General features: G+C 43.4%; 1 protein-coding gene across 1 annotated transcript in view; it reads left to right on the forward strand.

The window, feature by feature from the left end:
* Positions 1-17,322, forward strand: part of SOBP (sine oculis binding protein homolog) — a 162,942-nt gene extending 145,620 nt beyond the window's left edge. The window contains exon 6 of the mRNA XM_049771170.1: positions 15,248-17,322. Coding sequence (XP_049627127.1) covers positions 15,248-17,233 — 1,986 coding nt within the window. The 3' untranslated portion in view covers positions 17,234-17,322. The remainder of the gene's footprint in view (positions 1-15,247) is intronic.
* The last annotated feature ends 1,114 nt before the right edge of the window (positions 17,323-18,436 follow it).

Here is an 18,436-nt window from a genome sequence, read left to right on the forward strand (position 1 = left end):
GGTTTCTGGGCCTCACCCAGAAGTGCTCAGGACTTATTCATGACTCAGTGCTCAGATATCACGCTTAGCAGTGATGGGAGACTATCTGAGGTACAGAGATTGAACCCAGGTTGACCATATGCAAGGCAAGTGCTTTAACCCCTATGCTATCTCTCTGGCCCTGCCCTTTTTTCCTTTTTAAAGAGCATCATTCTTCATTTGGCTCTGTAGGAAATAGGTATTACTCATTCATTCTTGATGAGGTTGAATTTTCCCAGAGGCCTATGGCAAAAAAAAAATGGCTAAAAGGAAGACATTGAATAGTCAAATGACTAGGAATAGAATACCATACCCCACAATTCTTAGAGCCCAATGACTTTACTTAAAAATCAGTATGCCAGCTAGACTGGCTATTTATGCTTCCTGGCTTTACATTTATTTAAATTTGCTCAGTATGGTAGATGAGGATGGTTTTTCATGGATATATATATGAGCTAGTGATATTCCTCTGATAGCTCTGATATTTGAAGTGCTTGCCCCAAGAATTTCTCAGTGTTGGTATCTGGTCTCTCATGAGATACTCAAATATAGCAGCAATGCAGAAAAAAAGTCAGCGGTGAGACCAAAAATGCCCTCAGGAGGCATTTCAGGGTTTGGAAGTAGAAGTCACAGCCTTTAGGACACACTGTTAAAATTCTGGGGCTCTTTGGGGCCTTTGGAACTGGAAGGACAGTAATGCATGTGTAGTGAGTAAAGAAACTAAAAACACAGGGTGGAAGTTAATGGGGTCTAGACCCTATGAGCAGAAGGAGCTGATGAGAAATGAAGGGGAGTTGTCAGATTGAGAGCTTCATGGGTAACTTGATTCCCTTCAGGACAAAACTGTTGACAAGGAGACAAGCACTGGCTTGGGAATCCCTGTCACTCTCACCTGGAATTCAGTTACAGCCAATGGTGACTGAAGTAGCCCTGATCCTCAGCAAGACTGTGTGCCAGAGGGTGAAGGTTCTGAGACTCAGGCCTAATACCACAAAGGAAAGCTTTAATTAAATGAAAAATGATCAAGCCTGGCTTTCTTGACCCTGTTTTACCTTCATCCAAAACACAAACATTTTCTAAAGTATTTTTTACACAATCCTAAAGGTGTGTGATATCATTATTATCACCAGTATTATTATTATTATTATTACTACAATGTTGAGGGATATCTGGATTAATGAAATTAAGCATGTTTCTTTTCTGCAGATATTCTGAAGCTTCAATATGGCAATACATATTGAGACACTCCAAGAGATTTATAAGGCTCGCAACAATACCCAAAGTCCTGTTCTCAGTTCTTAGGGCAGAAGGTGGATGGGACTATCTCTTCTTAGATAAACATTAATCTGGGGTGAGTTGGGGTAGAGAGGGAAAATGGGGGCTGTTTGCAGTGAGAGAGTTTAGGACTAGATCAGAACCCGATATGGTGGTGACATTGCCTGTCTCTGGTGGCCTTCAGAAGTCATATGAAGTCTAAAGAAGAAACACAGGAGCAAAGGAACTTGCTTTGTAGCTGTAGAGACTATGTTCCTGTTTCCAACTCACAGCACCACATATGGTCCCCTGAATAATGCCAGGGTCATTCCTGAGCAGGGAGCCAGGAATAGCTTCTGAGCTCTGGTAGGAAGTTGCCCCATCCTCTCCCTACTCCTCCAAAAACAATTGTTCAGGTGCCTATAAGGTGTCAGAGATACATTAAATAGGTTTATATCTCCTAAATTTTGGGTAGACCCACCCAAACCTGGATAGAGACTGACCTTAACATCCCATGCCTATAGCACCCCACACCTAGAGCACATGTAGTTATGTGCCCCAGGGAGATCTAACCATAGAGTGCAAGAATTATGGGGTCATACAAAGAGGGACTGCAGACTAGTAATTTGGGGTTGACAGGCTGATTTCAGTATGCCAACTCTTGGCTTCTTTGAAGCTAGGGAGATTCCATAAGGAACGTAGAGAAACTATACGAAGGGACTCACCATTACCATATCCTTATAAAGCCCAAGGTAGTATCCTGTCATGAAAGATAGCAGCAGAACTGTTGTATGACATCATGACTAATGCCACCTCATGGCTCTGCCTTAGTGCTGTCCTCTCTGGACTTCTGATTTTATTCCTATGACCTCTGTTCCTAGAACTTCTTAGTCTCTTAGTGTGATATTGATTCCTAACTTCTCAAAGAAGAAAATTTGATTCAGTCATTGAATTATCCATTCAATCAGACCCATTCCAAGGTCTTGATGTGTCTTTGGGTTGCTAGTGATAGCAAGGGAACAACAGGAGTATGGCAGACACTCAATATCTAATAGGTTGGGTCTGCTGCTAGAATAGGAAATGCATACTTGTTTTTTCCTTCATCTTTCTTCATGTCATTGTTTTCTACCTTGTATTTTTATATTCCAGTCTATGCAAAACATACCTAGCAATAGTTTAATGTACCCTATAATGCCTTTTAATGTCATTCCTAGAGTGCTAAAAGATACAGCTTTATATGGTAAGCATAGCCTCCAATACATCTTTTATTTGGATTTTGTCAGGTCTGAGACCAGGTGCACAAGCTATTGAGTTATGCAGCTCTATTAGACTCATTTCCCTCTTTACCCAGGAGCCAAGAGGCCAACTGTACAATACATCAAATGAAAGCATTCTTCCCAAGTCATTTCCTTATTTAGATAACCAAAGAATAATGTAGTTGTAGTATTGTGATGAGCAGGGGGCTTTTATTCATTTTATGTGACAGTTGGTATGTAGTTGTTGTGAGCCTTAATTGATCTCCAAAGTGAGTTCTGTTTTCTGGCTGCCTATCTCTTTACTGCTCTGATGGGTAGCATTGTGATGATGTCTATTGAGCTTCTTCAGGTTACAGGAAGAAAAGAATAACATAAATAGCAGATGTGTTTAAATATATCCACGTACATATCTTGCCCGTAGGCCATCTTGTATTTCACCATTTATTATTCACCATTATTTCACACCACTGAGCACTTGAGTCTCTACTGGATGGGGAGAGTAGGTCAGGACACTCAGGATTTGATTAGGAGACTGAAGTTCTAGAGGGATGTGTAGTTTTAAATTGGCAGGAGCAAGTACTGTTTTTCAGCCAGGTAGCTGAAAGAAAGCTTAGCAGCTGGTGAAATTCACAGAACAGAGAGGGAAGGGAACTAGGGAAGCAGTGGTTCCCAAACATCCAGAAAATTTGCAGAGACAGGAACTCACTGCTTTGAGGTCAGACACCATTGAGCAGCCCCCCATCCACTCTCTGCCTCCCCCCCCCCACACACACACATGCATATTCCTAAGAGGCTGTTTCAGGGATCCTCTCTCACAGATGTATGTTCATGAAAGAGATGAAAGAACAGGATCTCTTCCCCTGCCAGAGTTTGTGAGCCATTGCCCTGGGACTTTTGAATTTACAGCATTGGCAACAGATGCCATAAATGCCACAATTGCATGTGCCTGAGCATAAGAAATTCCATTGGTGACTCTGGCTTGAGTGACCGAGACTAGCCTGGACCTGAGCCTAAGGCTAAATATCCATAGCATACTCAAGACCACAACCTAGCAGGCAGGCCTCCTCATTAGTGCATTTATGTTGCTTTTCAGTCCTCCAGAAGGCATTGGAAGTGCAGTGGAGAATTTGGGGGTCAAGTGTTTTTGTGAATTTAGTTTCTGAGTTTTGTTTCTGTGGGTGTACTTTTTACTTTGAAGTAAACATCATAGGAAAATTTGTAGTAGTGGTTTTCTCTTTGTGTTTTATAACTGAGATTTAATTTTTAAAAATGATAGGTAAATAAGAGTAGAGTGTAGGTAAATAAATTAGTTCTGTTTCTTTGAAATAGCAAACTGTTTCACTGTGTATTAATAATAATAAAATAAAAAGATCTATATTTATATGGCCCTTTATAGATTTTTTCAGAGTGCTTTCAGTACTCTTTGTGTGCTCTTTGTGTTGATCCTCATTCTAGTCCTTGAAATTTGCCAGGAGTTCAGGACCATAAAAGCAGATCCAAAATTACAGGGTAGACAGGACTTAGACACCAGATACCTCACTGACCACTTTTCTCATCAGATCATGCAGCTTCCAAGGGAAGAGTCCAAGCCTAGGATGTGGCTGGAAAATACATTTAGAGATATAACGTGTTCACCAAGGAAACTTAAAATCACGAAGTGGGGCAGGGAAGAAAAACTTCTCCAAAGCCTATACAACACCACAAAGAAGGTAACAGGGAGATGGGGCAACAAAGAGGAGCCAGTCCTTTTCAAGAGTCCAAGCAGGAATGAACAAGTGGCTTTAGCCTATATTCAGGGAAGGACCAAGTCACCATAGACAGTGGAAAGAGAACAGAGAAGTGATAGCACAGATATCCTAATCCAATAACACTTGAGACTGGTCAAGGGGCAGGGGTGTTTATGCTTGTACTCGAGCTGACTAAGAACTCAAATATAAAGCCATACTCCCACCAACCAATCTAATGGGTGGGTTAAATTTATGAAAATTATCTTTGTATGGCAACTATGAACATGAGGGAAAATGCAAGATGGGAATTATAGGAAAACTAAAGGAATTGTCCAAAGAATTATTTGGGGATATGGTGTACGAAGTATGAGATGTACATTTAAAATCTGATGAATTAACGAAAAAGAAAGTGAACCATTTACCTAGATATCTTCTAAGAATGTCATTCTCTTAAAAAGAAAGCAATTGATGATTCTTCTCATGTCTTCAGGTTTGTTCTGAGAAGGTAGATAAATGGCATAGGGAAGCCTACAAGGCCCCCATTTTCATGAGCTTAGGAAGAGAGATCTGCTTGGCATGTGGATGGAAAAAAGATCAGAGGCAAGCAACAGTGTGTACTGTGGGAGCAGAAGAGAAAGCTGGACAGATCCAGCAAGTCATGATCCCTAGAATTAGAGAATTCTTTTACTTTTTACCATTCTAAAAAAAGGTAAATTTGATCTCTCCATCAGTCTTTGAATGTATTGCGGTGGGGATAGAACCACATGGGTATGGGCCATTCTGAAAATGAAAGTTAAACATTCTAGCAAGTGAGGAGCTTAAAGTCCTCTGGGGGAACTGCCCAAGTTAAAAAAAAAAAAAAGGAGTCGTAAAGGTTTTGCACATGATAGAAGGAATAGAACTGAATAGATTCATGATATAGAGATGTGTCATGTTAACAACAGAGAGGGAAAAGGCAAGATTGGGCAACTCTTATTTGCTTTCTTTGAGAATGTTCTCTAGAATAAGGCAGCACAGACACCAGAAAGAAAGCTGTAAACCCCAAATTAGGGGCAGAGAGATAAGCAATGAGCACTGCTTCACCAACAAATCACATCTTCCAGCCCTTCCAAAGGAGATGTGCAGGTAACACTTCTGCTTTTGGATAATCTTTGTTTCAGTCTAATGAATGAGAGGTTTTAAATGTCCAGAAATGGATAATGTTCACCTAATTTCCAAAGTTGAGAAAGTGTTTCTGATTTCTGAAACTCTAGGCTTAATAGCTTACCCTCAGAAGTTCTTGAATATGTCATTAGCCAAATGGTAATGAGCATTTAGAGAAAAAAGTTTTGGTTGACCAGAAATTACAAGTGAAGCAAACACAAGGAGATCAAGTTGGAAGTTCTGAACCTGAATCCTAACTTTATTGTCTAAGCTATGCATGCTTACAGAAACTCCATAATCTTTCTAGACTTCTGCTGTCTTTTTTTTTTCCAAGAAAAACAGACATATGTTTTATTACTTCATTGTTAGAGAGAACTTAAGTGAAAACCTTAAGTTTGATACATAACCAATATTTAATTAATATTTGTGGGGTTTTTTGTTGTTTTTTTTTGTTTGTTTGTTTTGGTTTTGGGGCCACACCCGGCGATGCTCAGGGGTTACTCCTGGCTGTCTGCTCAGAAATAGCTCCTGGCAGGCACGGGGGACCATATGGGACACTGGGATTCGAACCAACCACCTTTGGTCCTGGATCGGCTGCTTGCAAGGCAAAAGCCGCTGTGCTATCTCTCCGGGCCCAATATTTGTGTTTTTAAATAAAAGTGAGCTCTGGTGAAGGGGTGTGTTTTTTTTTATAACTAAAACCCAACCACAAACATGCTTATACTCATGGTGCTTAAATATATTTAAAAATAAATAAAATAATAGAACAAAATAAAAAATATCAAAGTGAGCTATTACAGGGGTTAAGACACAATACTGAGTGCAGATCTCTGAGGTGCCTGAGCACTGCAGGGTGGCTCATGTAATTTCTGGGACCTCATCCTCTAGCTCTGTCTGAGCCACCACTGGTCTGTTTGTCTATGAATTGCTGGTGGGACCTCTAGCCTTAAGAGCACTGCTTGGAAGAAGCAAAAAAAATGAATGAAATGAAAGCAAAGACCTCTCAGTGGGGAGATCTGGTGTTCTCCATAAAGAGGGGAAGTTTCCAGATCTCTGGAACTGCATTTTGATCTATGCCCCTTTAAAGGTGGAAAATCTAAAGTACAGTATATGCATGTGTAAAAACACAGACAGACAAGGTGGGAGGGCTCTGGGCAATGTTTCCTTGACAATAGCTACCAGAATTGGGGTTGTGGAAAAAAAAAAAAAAACCCTGGGAGAAAATAAGGGTTGTTTCTAAGTATATAAAAACTGAGGCTTGGAAGAAGAGGGTGTGTGTGTGTGTGTGTGTGTGTGTGTGTGTGTGTGTGTGTGTGTGTGTGTGTGTGTGTGTGTGTGTGTGTGTGTGTAAAAAGTGACTAATAAGTAGCATTGCCAGACATCAAAGCCAATCTGCGATGAGATTGCAGCCCTCCCTGAACAACCACCAGAAAAGTCAGTGCAGAGAAGAATCATCTAGTTGGGAAGGGCTCTTGTCTCATAAATGGACCTGGTCATGCCTCTATCACACCTCCACCTAGAATGAATGAGCACCAGGTGGAAGAACATCTCTGTGTAGAAAGAAACCCAGGCATGCTCGGGTAAATACTTAAGCTTTATTTGTGAATTTCTTAGAGGTGTAAGTGTACTTGATTCTGGAAACAACCTATATAGGTTGTTTTAAGGCAAAATATCAAATATCCTGGAGATATCAGCTTTGAAGCCAGACAGAGCTGTCAGGATTTGGACTTTCTATTATCTAAGTAGGTTGTTATGAGCAAGTTATTGAATTGTAGTTATCTAGGAGTTAAGGTCCTCTTGGAGATTAGATGGGGCTTCTGAAGGCCTGGGAAATAATAGCTGCCCTGCATGGCCCGCAGAGACATGAGGATTGAGCAGGGTCAGGAGCTGAAATTCTTTTAATCTTCATTTTGAAATAAAAATGGTTAAATACAAACAAAAGATGTGTGAGTGTCCTGGTTCCTATCAGACCCTAAGTCAATGAGGACAGGGCAGTTGTGTCATTTTTTAGCTTATACCTCTGGTTCCTTGTGCATTGTGTTTCACTTATGAATAAAGAAACTAGGTAATGTTGCTGGCAAATGCTTTGAGACAGGTCATAGTTATGATAGTTGGAATAGATATAGAGAGGAAAGATTGGGGATATCTCCCAAGGAGCACTTAGGAGACCCAGAGCACTCCCTAATTTCCCTAGTTTGGAAATTCAGATCTAGTGGTTCCCTGGATAGGCTGCATGAAAGGCTAGCACCTTAGCCCCTATACTGTCTTTCAAGCTCAGAAAAAGTGAACTCAGTGCAAGCATGTCAGTAGCACAGTGATGAGGGGAGACAGGAAGGATCTTCTCTCTGCTTTCCTGTGGCAAATTTCCCACGTCTGTGGCCTTTTTGTGGCTCTTTCCCTCTTTCCCTGTGGTATTGTCACTGGATAATCTCATGTTACAGAGGAGCATCTGCAATCCTGTGATTAACTGCTAGATCCTACCAGGAGCTGCAGGCTGGAGGCAAGACTCTGAGATCTCTGAGTTTTTGTTAGAGCTTTTTTTTTTTTTTTTTGGCTCCAAGGTCTGTTGAGCTATTTCTGTGCCCTCTAATGCCAGATAACTAGAAGACAGAAAGGCAGACATTTGGCATTGGGAAGACCAGATTTTCTGAGGTTTGAATTTTCCAATCTCTCTTGGGTGACTTGTGTTGGGTCAATGTGAGTTACATTTTCCCAGCTTACATGAAGCAGAGATTTGTAGTAATATACTGACACTCTTCAGCAGTTTAATATATCAGACCAAGGATGGGGAATCACCTTCTTCTGAATTATGTATTTGTTTCTGAGGGCATGCCCACAATCTCAAGCCAGGATCCTAGCTCTTGTTTTGACCATAGAAACAAAACTTGGGTGAAAACAAAACTTGGGTGAAAGACCCTATTTGTCAGTGCCTACCAAGGTATTGCAAACCAAGCCCTTCTCTGCTCTGCCTGAGCTTGGAGCTCACAACAAAGAGGAAGCTCAAATGTTGGAAACCTGGGTCAACATTTCTGAAATTCAGCTGAAAATGTGTAAGATAAGTATATTTAACACATGGCTTGAAGTTACAATAAGGGTGTTTTCTAATGCGATTTTCTATTCTAACAAAGCTTTCATTAACCTTTCTTTGAGTTCTAAACCCTTTTGGAAGGAGAAGAGAAAGGAAAAAAAAAGAAAATGTGCATGTGGGTATGCTATGCAAGAGAACAACAAATCAAAGAAGGCCTTTAAATGAAGAAACTTTGGTAGTAAACATTATGATATTGAAATATAAACGTGCAAAATGTTTATCTTTTTGGTTGGGGTGGTAATGCTCATGGCACATTATGGCTATTTGCTGAGGGATCGCTTTTGGCAGGACTCAGGAGGCCATATAAGTGCTAGGATTGACTCTGTACTCTCTATTCAGCCTTTAATAATTGACTTTCAACAACAACCATGAAGACAGTGCTCTATGCTAATTCTAAAGCCCTATGTGATTTCTGCTTGACTTTGTTATCTCTTGGGTGACTGGGTCATCTTTTTCCTTTCCTTCCTTCTTCCTACAGCTTTGGAAGAAAAGGGGGATGTTGAACTGGGTTCCCCTCAAACCCAGTTTGATGCAAGGGCCACACAGGCCAGGCTCCATTCAGCCTATCAGAAATAAACTGAAACTGTGGCTTTGGAAGATAGTCTTGCCATGTAATGAGTCAAGCAGATTGCTCATCAGCTCTGTATTTTAATAAAATATGAAGAGAATGGTTTATGGCTTGCACTATTTAAACAGCAGTTGAGCCTAAGAGAAATTATTCATTTTAATGGTTCTAACACTCATTTCCATGTAGCCATGCTGCTTTATCAAGCTTTTTGCATGAAGAATGACCAGCCTTGGAAAAAGAAGAGGGTTTGGCATTAAATGGGATCTTTTCAGGATGGGGTAAGGGGTGGGCAGCTAGATAGTTTCTTGTGAAGTCAGGCAGCCCCTCTGTGACATTATATCTAGGAATGCAGGATTGAGCATGAGGCTTCTAGGATTTGTGAGGAGCAGAAGGTATTGCCCAGAGAAGTCACCTCCATTCAATCTCAAATATACTGAACTTAGGAGGTGTTCCTAAACTATCAATGAGATCAGGAAATGAAAAACTCTACTATATAAAATGTTTAGTGAAGTGCTTGGCTCACTGGCTACATGTGACTACTATTAGCTTGTATTTTACAGATGGATGTACTAAAGATGTGATTTTTGCTAAGGTACAATAATTAATCAAGCCCACACCTTCTGATTCCCAAGATTTCCATAGCATCCTTTACTACTCAAATGCACTGGGCAAGACCCTACTGGAAGCAGTGTCAAAACCCAGAGTTGGGCCCAAGCAAAGGGTGTTTTCCTCAGATGTGGCTGACCTGGGTTTGATATCCAGCACCAAATAATGGATCCCAATATCTGCCAGGAGAGATCCCTGAGAGCAGAGTTGGGAATAAACACTGAGTACCACTGAGTGTGATCAAAAACCAAACCAAAACAAAATTAAACAAAACAGAGTTGGACCTGGGTCCTCAAGATGGGACTGAAATCAAGTCTTGTTTAGATGGGTGCAATTGACTCTCCACAAGTAGAGCAAATCCCCTTTCTCTAAGCCCCCATGTTCATGTCACCCTGTTCATGTCTCTGTCTTTGTATCATCCTCTGTCTCATTCTTGGGTGAGCTTCTGATTTTTCTGACCAAGACTGGAATTCAGGATTAATGCTACATTTAGCAGATCAAATGCAAGAGTTCCAAGAAGCTTTTCTGGCAAGTCCCGGTCTTATGTAAGAAAGCTGCAACAGCACATCTGAGTGCTTACCTGGGCACTGTGTCAGTGGAAAGAAAGGGTGTCTGTGAGATTCTGGTGTTTTTGGTTTATTTTTTTTCCAAATTATCTATGACACTCAAGGAATTGCTAATATCCTTTTTACTGTTTTATGGCAAATATCTTTGACCAGATAAGATTATTTCAGCAAAATAGTTTCTTAACTAAATAGTGCCTGGTGCTAGATTACCATGCTGAAGGCAGCGGTGGATTCCATTAAAGGATGAACTCTGCTCCCACACTAATGGCTAATTAATGTGTTAATTAGGAATCCTGCCCCATCCCTCCATCTTCTCACAGAAGCAAGGCAGAATATATATGTAATATATGTGTGCCCATGTGGGTAACCTCATGGAATACTTTGGATTTGACTTTGGACATTTATATAAAAATAAAGGCTCAGTTGCCAACATGAATAGCTTTCTTTCTTTCCAGGGGAAATACAAGATGGAAAGAGTTATAGGAACCAGAAGTCCTGCCTTTTCAGTTTTCTTATATCTAAAGCAAGTGATATTTCTGCTGAGGCAGTGTCTTTTGAGCATTTGAGTGGTGTACATTGCCACACATTTATTTCACAGGAAAGGAGTGAATCCATCAGGCCACTGAGCTTATAAGTACTACCCTGGCAGTCAGCCACCAAAATATAAATACTCTAAATGGACTAAAGGAAATATTCATTCTGTTGTTTAGAATTGGACACATCCCAGGAAGGTAAATTTAATCTTTCTGAGGACTGCTGGTATAGGGTTGAATGGAACACACGTTTGTTTATCTCCGTTGTGATCTCTTTTGTCTTCCTGGTGATATATTATGTATTTGTGATACAAAGCATTTCAGCTGTCTCGCTCAATGGCATCACATTAGCTAATTATTCCGTCCCCAGATTGCCATCATGAAACAGCTCCAGCCTTTGCTCTGTCCAATCTGGGATCTGTTAGAGAGAGAAGTGGAACTAAAGAGGCCAGATTCCAACAGAAACAAAGCTGGGGTGGAATTAGGGGGAGACCATTCCAGAGCCCAGTGAGTTGAAATCGGCACTTCTCAATCTTTATCTCCTAGTATATCTAAGGGAATTCTGGTGCTTCTTGGCACAATGAGGGAAAAAATAAAGTTTTGAAAAGTTAGGAATTAAAAAAAAATCAAAGCCATCTTCAGAAAAAGATAGGAAGAAAGAATACAACTGCAATTCAGAAAACCGTAGTTTATGAGACACATGCCATCTATTTTGCAAATATGCAAATGTTTTACTAAAGAGAAAGACACACACTATATATATTTCACCTACCACATCTTCAGTAATCAATTTCAGCTCTTACAGTGAAATATTTCATTTCTACAAGTGTGTCAGTTCAATGTAGAATGCCTGATGGTAATTTTTTTTTTCTGATGGTAATTTTTTACTATCTCAGATGATAATCATTTGGGTCATAAATTCATTGACCTCATCTGAAATGATGCAGCCTATAAGCTAGACCTGATTCATTATTTCTTAAGTGATTTTTTTTCTCTAGTAATTTTGTGCCTCATCAAAAGATTGCTTTTTTGGAGAATCAGATGTTTAGATACGTGTTCTGAGTTGAAATATAATAGGACAGGGAGACAGACACACACATTCATGCTCCCATGACTCAAAACAAGATCATTACCAAGGAGTATATTTTGGGCTGCTGTAAAGAAAATCAAGTAGCTGACAAGGGCTTTGTTTTAATTGAAAAGTCTGATGAAATAAATTTTGGCTGTGAGCTTGAATGTCATAATTATTTTTGGTGGGAGGAGATTAAAATATGGTAGAGAATTTCCATTTGATAAATTGGGACTAATATGTGTGCATGCCTTATTCATCAATGAGTTATTGAAAGTGAAGGATGAGAAAAGGAAACATTTCAATTATATTTAGATTATTTTTTGGACTCCACTTGAAAATATTTATTTAGCTTGAGGAAACAGAGGAATCCTCGGGAAACAAATCATTCAGTTTGGCAATTTAAAACCAATCAAGTATTTCATAAAACTCTTCCTCCTTATGGCTAAAAAATAAGATCCAAAAGAAATTTGCCAGAAAATTGGGTATATTCTTTTAATTAGTTTAATTCATTGATAATGCTGTTTTTTAATTCATGTTAATGAAGTTGCCTATTTCATTATTTCAAGTAGATAAATTTACATTTTAGGCTATAGATGCCTAATATCAAAGCAATCAGTTTTATTTCATCTTGGAATCTGAATGCTATACCATTATGTGTTGATGTTATAAAAACAAAAATTAAAAAATAGCGGGGCCAGGAGCAACTTCTGAGCACATAGCCAGGAGTAACCCCTGAGCGTTGCCGGGTGTGGCCCAAAAACCAAAAAAAAAAAAAAAAAAAATTAAAAAATAGCAAGGAGAAAAAAATAGCAAGGAGATAGTACAGGGGACTAATCCCTTGTACACATGCCTTGCATGCTACTGGCCAGAGATCAATCCTTGACTCTATAGGGTTCCCCAAGCATCTCCAGTATCTCTTCAGGAAGGCTATGAGCTCTGGACCAGAGTAGCACTCATCCTAATGGTCTTGTTGAGCCACAATTCAGACAAAGAATCATCAGGAAGGATTCCCAGACCTCTTAGCACCCACTGCCAAAGACAATTAAGATATTAACTTTTGGGGCCGTAGAGATAGCATGGAGGTAAGGCGTTTACCTTTCATGCAGAAGGTCGGTGGTTCGAATCCCGGCATCCCATATGGTCCCCCGAGCCTGCCAGGAACAATTTCTGAGCATAGAGCCAGGAGTAACCCCTGAGCACTGCTGGGTGTGACCCCTGCCAAAAAAGATATTAACTTTAGGATATGAATGAGACTCAGTGGTATATGTACATGCCTGGTATTTGTGAAGAGCCCTTGTTTCAATCCTGGCACTGCAAAAAATTCAAAAAATAACTTATATGTATAGAGTTACACTACCAGTTTACTTACTGTTTTTCTTGAGTCTTGATCATTTTAAAGGTCTAATGGTTCCTGTGTATCTCTTTTTATCTGAGGTCAAATCTGCATTTACTTTAGACATTTCAACTCTAATTTTTAAACATTCCTTTAATTTTGGAGAAATCTAGAAGACAGTAAAGAAACACAGGAATTCATTAACATTGAAATGACTTGCTTTGCAGCAAGTTATTTTGAAAAAGCACTTTGATATGAGCCCAAACAAAAAAGAATGTGTGCCATTTCGTTTGTTACTTTCATCTCAAACCATCCTATAATACCTGCACATATCAGTGAAAAAAAGAAATCAGAGCGGAGTGGTCCTATGTCAGTCATGAGCATGCAAACTCATAATCATATCCAAGCATGCAACCACTATTTACAAGCAAGGAAAGCTGAGAGTTAAATGAGATGAGTAATCAAATGCCCAGCATATGTTGTTTTTGCATTGTTTATATGACCAGTCATTATTAAAATGTATCATCTTTTAATGCTATCAGTTTACCATAGTTAAGAAACAACATCACGCACCAGCAACAGAACAGCAAACACCATCCTTAACAAAAACAGGGATCCACTTAGTGCAATATTGGAACCAGTGTCTTTTTGAGAAGAGACTCAACTGGATTAAGAACCATTGCACTGTATTTGAGAATTCTGCCTATGCTGCTATGTCTTAAATGTTGAGAAAGTGACCCCCCCCAAAAAAAAAGAGAAAAGAAAATGTATGTGTTATGTTCACTCAGAAAAGTATGGCAATGAAAGAACTATTGAAAAATTTGACATCTGTTTATCTGTTTATAGCTATTGCAAGATTATTCGTATTAATTCTTGTTTAAAATGCCATATGAAGGAAAGACATTTGTGCAAACAAGAGTCATATTTGAATTGTAGATCATGTCTTCACCATCTGTGAGAGCTGATGGTGTTGCAAAATTAATGTGTTAATGAAATCACAATAATTTCTCCAAAGTAATGGGTTCTAAAGCCGAGAGTAACTATTTTTTTGAACTTTGATGTCGAGTGATTTCCAATTGGGAAAAGCTCTCAGCCTTTAATTAGTTCTGCAGCCCAACTCTAAAATAAATTTGGTGATGTCTTTCCTTTGCCAGGCGTAGATTTGAAGGGGGAAAAGCCATAACAACTTTTGGAAAACGTTCTCTGGTGTTTGAAAAGTTGTTAAATAAGACTGCCTGCCAAGAAATGTCACCAAAAAATTCTGACTACTGAGAGAGAGTGGGCAAACAGCTCAAAAAATAATTCTAGCTTGCTGCAACATCACAGGTTGGGAATAGCTGAGCCTCACACAGACTTCATTACCAATTCCAAGTTTCCCTTTGGAAGCCAGACGTAATGATGTTCTGTGCTTTGTGTTATTGGTTAAGCCAGCACACTCTTTTCCAACTACATTATTGAACTCAGTGAATGGTGTAAAGTGATTCTGCACGAGAATTCCTATTTTAAAGCCCAATGAACTTTTGAAGAATCCTTCTTCCAAAACTCTTTAGAGTTAGGTTTACTATGACCCTCTTTGACTAATGAAAATACATGCACAGGGATATGGACTCTCTGTTGCACCTTTAAGCCACTCTCAAAGGTAACAACCAAGTCCCTTATGTTTTAGACAGGAGATAGTGATCACTGCTATTCCAAGAGTTCATATTTATGTGCAAAGCAATTCTAAATTTCAAGGAGCCCTATTCTGTTTGAGGATCACACCCAAGTGGTACCCAGGATTTACTTCTGTGTTTGTGATCAGGGGTCACTCCTGCTGTAGGGGCTAGGCAACTCTAACTTAGCCAGGGATCACAGTGCAAGCTCCTTACTCCTTGTACTGTATTTCAAGTCCTCAAGGCGAATTCATTGTACAAATATTTCCGACTTTTACTTTTAAAACTTGAAGGAATACCGAAAACACACAAGTGCAAAAACTGTGATAAAACTGGGAAGAACCTTGATGTGACATATAAAGCTTCCTCTACAAAAGGAACTTGCTGATCTTCCTTTGTCTTCTTTTTCTGTTTCCATCCCTGTGTTGTAGGTATGTGACTGGTGTAAGCACATAAGACACACAAAAGAATACCTGGATTTTGGGGACGGGGAAAGAAGGCTTCAGTTCTGCAGTGCAAAATGTCTCAATCAATACAAAATGGACATTTTCTACAAAGAAACACAGGCCAATCTTCCAGCTGGGCTGTGCAGCTCATTACACCCTCCCCTGGAAAATAAAGCAGAAGGCGCCGGGGTGCAGCTGCTCACCCCAGACTCTTGGAATATCCCCCTAGCAGATGCTCGGAGAAAGGCTCCCTCCCCGGTGGCTGCAGCTGGCCAAAGCCAGGGCCCTGGCCCGTCTGCGTCCACCACCGTCTCTCCATCTGATACTGCCAACTGCTCTGTCACTAAAATCCCCACGCCAGTGCCCAAGTCCATGTCCATAGGCGAGACTCCAAACATCCCTCCGGTCTCCGTCCAGCCACCTGCCAGCATCGGGCCCCCTCTCGGCGTCCCGCCGCGCAGTCCGCCCATGGTGATGACCAACCGCGGCCCCGTGCCACTGCCCATCTTCATGGAACAGCAGATCATGCAGCAGATCCGCCCGCCCTTCATTCGGGGGCCGCCGCACCATGCCTCCAATCCCAACAGCCCCCTCTCCAACCCCATGATCCCCGGCATCGGGCCTCCGCCGGGGGCGCCCAGGAACCTGGGCCCCACGTCCAGCCCCATGCATCGGCCTCTGTTGTCACCCCACATCCACCCTCCCAGCACCCCGACCCTGCCTGGCAACCCGCCGGGCCTGCTGCCCCCGCCGCCGCCTCCGGGCGCCCCACTGCCCAGTCTCCCCTTCCCGCCCGTGAGCATGATGCCCAACGGCCCGATGCCGGTCCCCCAGATGATGAATTTCGGGCTGCCCTCGCTCGCCCCGCTGGTGCCGCCGCCCACCTTGCTCGTGCCATATCCTGTGATCGTGCCCCTGCCCGTGCCCATCCCCATCCCCATCCCCATCCCCCACGTCAATGACTCCAAGCCCCCCAATGGCTTCTCCAGCAACGGGGAAAACTTCATTCCGAGCGCCCCTGGGGACGCCTCGGCGGCGGCGGCGGCGGCGGCAGCCACGGGGGGCAAGACGGGTGGACACTCGGTGTCCGCCCGGGACTCCAGGCAGGGCTCGTCCAAGTCCTCGGACTCCTCGCCCGGCAGCTCGGGCCAGACCCTGAGCCTGGCGGCCGCCCCGACGGCTGAGGCCGGGCCCGGGCGCGGCGGCGGCGGCGGCGGCGAGGTGGTGGACCTGACGCGGCGTGCCGGCAGTCCCCCGAGCTCGGGCGGCCAGGCCGCCTTCCCCGGCGTGCTGCAGGGCCCGCAGGACGGGGTCATCGACCTGACGCTGGGCCACCGCGCGCGGCTGCACAACGTGATCCACCGCGCGCTGCACGCGCACGTCAAGGCGGAGCGCGAGCCGGGCGCCGCGGAGCGCAGGACCTGCGGCGGCTGCCGGGACGGCCACTGCAGCCCCCCTGCCGCCGGAGACCCCGGCCCCGGCGCGCCCGCTGGCCCCGAGGCCGCGGCCGCCTGCAACGTCATCGTGAACGGCCTGCGGGGCGCCGCCGCCGAGGGTGCCAAGAGCTCCGAGCCGCCCCCGGAGCAGCCGCCGCCGCCCCCGGCGCCCCCCAAGAAGCTCCTGTCCCCCGACGAGCCGGCCGTGAGCGAGCTGGAGTCCGTCAAGGAGAACAACTGTGCTTCCAACTGCCACCTGGATGGGGAGGTGGCCAAGAAGCTGCTGGGGGACGAGGCGCTGGCGGGCGGCGACAAGTCGGACCCCAACCTCAATAACCCCGCGGACGAGGACCACGCGTACGCTCTGCGCATGCTGCCCAAGGCGGGCTGCGTGATCCAGCCTGTGCCAAAGCCGGCCGAGAAGACGGCCATGGCGCCCTGCATCCTCCCCTCGCCCATCCTAAGCGCAGGCCCTGAGGACCTGGAGCCTCCGCTCAAAAGGAGGTGTCTCCGGATTAGAAATCAGAATAAGTAAAAAAAATAAAACAAAAGAGAGAGAGAGAAAGAAAGGTTTGTATGGCCACCCAGCACCCCTCTCTACAGCCAGTCCGCAGGCCTCTCTCTTCCTCCAAGCCAGGCAGGGGCCGAATGGAGAGTGGAAGGTTCACAGAGCTGTGCTCATGACCCACCCAACCTTCCCTTCCAGGTTGTAAGGCCCCATTCCGTTTTTTTGCAGCGAAGGAAACAGGTCCAAGCTTTAAAGGCGACACATCGGGCACACGCCAAGGAGAAGTCTAGTCTTGAACCTGACCTGAAGCGTTTGTTTGCCTTTCTATTACATGTGCATTTGGTCTTTATGCTTTCATCTCTGTGATTCACTTGGTGGGAGAGTGGGGGAGAAGAAGGACAGGTGACTTGGCCCTGGGAATGGATCCTTACTCATGAGGTGCTCAGGCTCTGGTTAAGAGGCGGAGCTGTAGACTTCTAGTTAGAATGGCCCAACTCACCAGCTCTTCCCTTATCTCCATAGGAGCCCATGTGCTGGATGAGAATAAAAGCTAGCTACTTAGCATGCTTTTGTTGTTGTGTCCCAAAGGGCCTGTAGGGTGTCTGGAGCAGAGGCATATGGCTCCTCTTCAGGCTACTGTCTTCATGATGTGGTCAGCCTCCATTCCCTAGGTCAGGCCCCTGAGCATCACTGGCTATCCTTCTGACCTCAGCTGGGTTTCTCACCTCTGTAGACAGTGCAAATCAAGTCTTGCCAGGAAAATAGGCGACATAGTTGAAGTGGGTGACAGGTCCCACCTCTCACCTGGGCGAAGCCTGTTTATTGCCAATGGATTCATTGATAAGAACTCAGAAGTGAACTAAGACATGTAGCTCCCACAGTAGCCAGAAGTATCCCCTGGATGCCCCCACCAACCTGTTTCCTACCAGGGAGAAAGATGAGATTAGGGAGCGGTAAGTTGGAAAACTAATGTTCATCTCAGTCCGGAGAGCCACACTGGGTGCTGGAGTGCTCCCTCCCCAGAAAGAGGGCAGCAGCACACAAACTAACATGAAGTGGAAGTTTATAAGCTATCTGTGGAGAGGAGGAGAAATGAACACTTGCCCAGTATCCAACTTATGTACAGTTCTTGCCTGGAAACTGGGGAGACACAAAGGTAGAAATCAGCATGTTTCTGCCCCCTCGAGGTACTGAGGGTAAAGACCAGAGAGTAAGGAGGCCTACAGAGGA

Source organism: Suncus etruscus, chromosome 4 (assembly GCF_024139225.1).
Source record: "Suncus etruscus isolate mSunEtr1 chromosome 4, mSunEtr1.pri.cur, whole genome shotgun sequence".
Classification (NCBI taxonomy): domain Eukaryota; kingdom Metazoa; phylum Chordata; class Mammalia; order Eulipotyphla; family Soricidae; genus Suncus; species Suncus etruscus.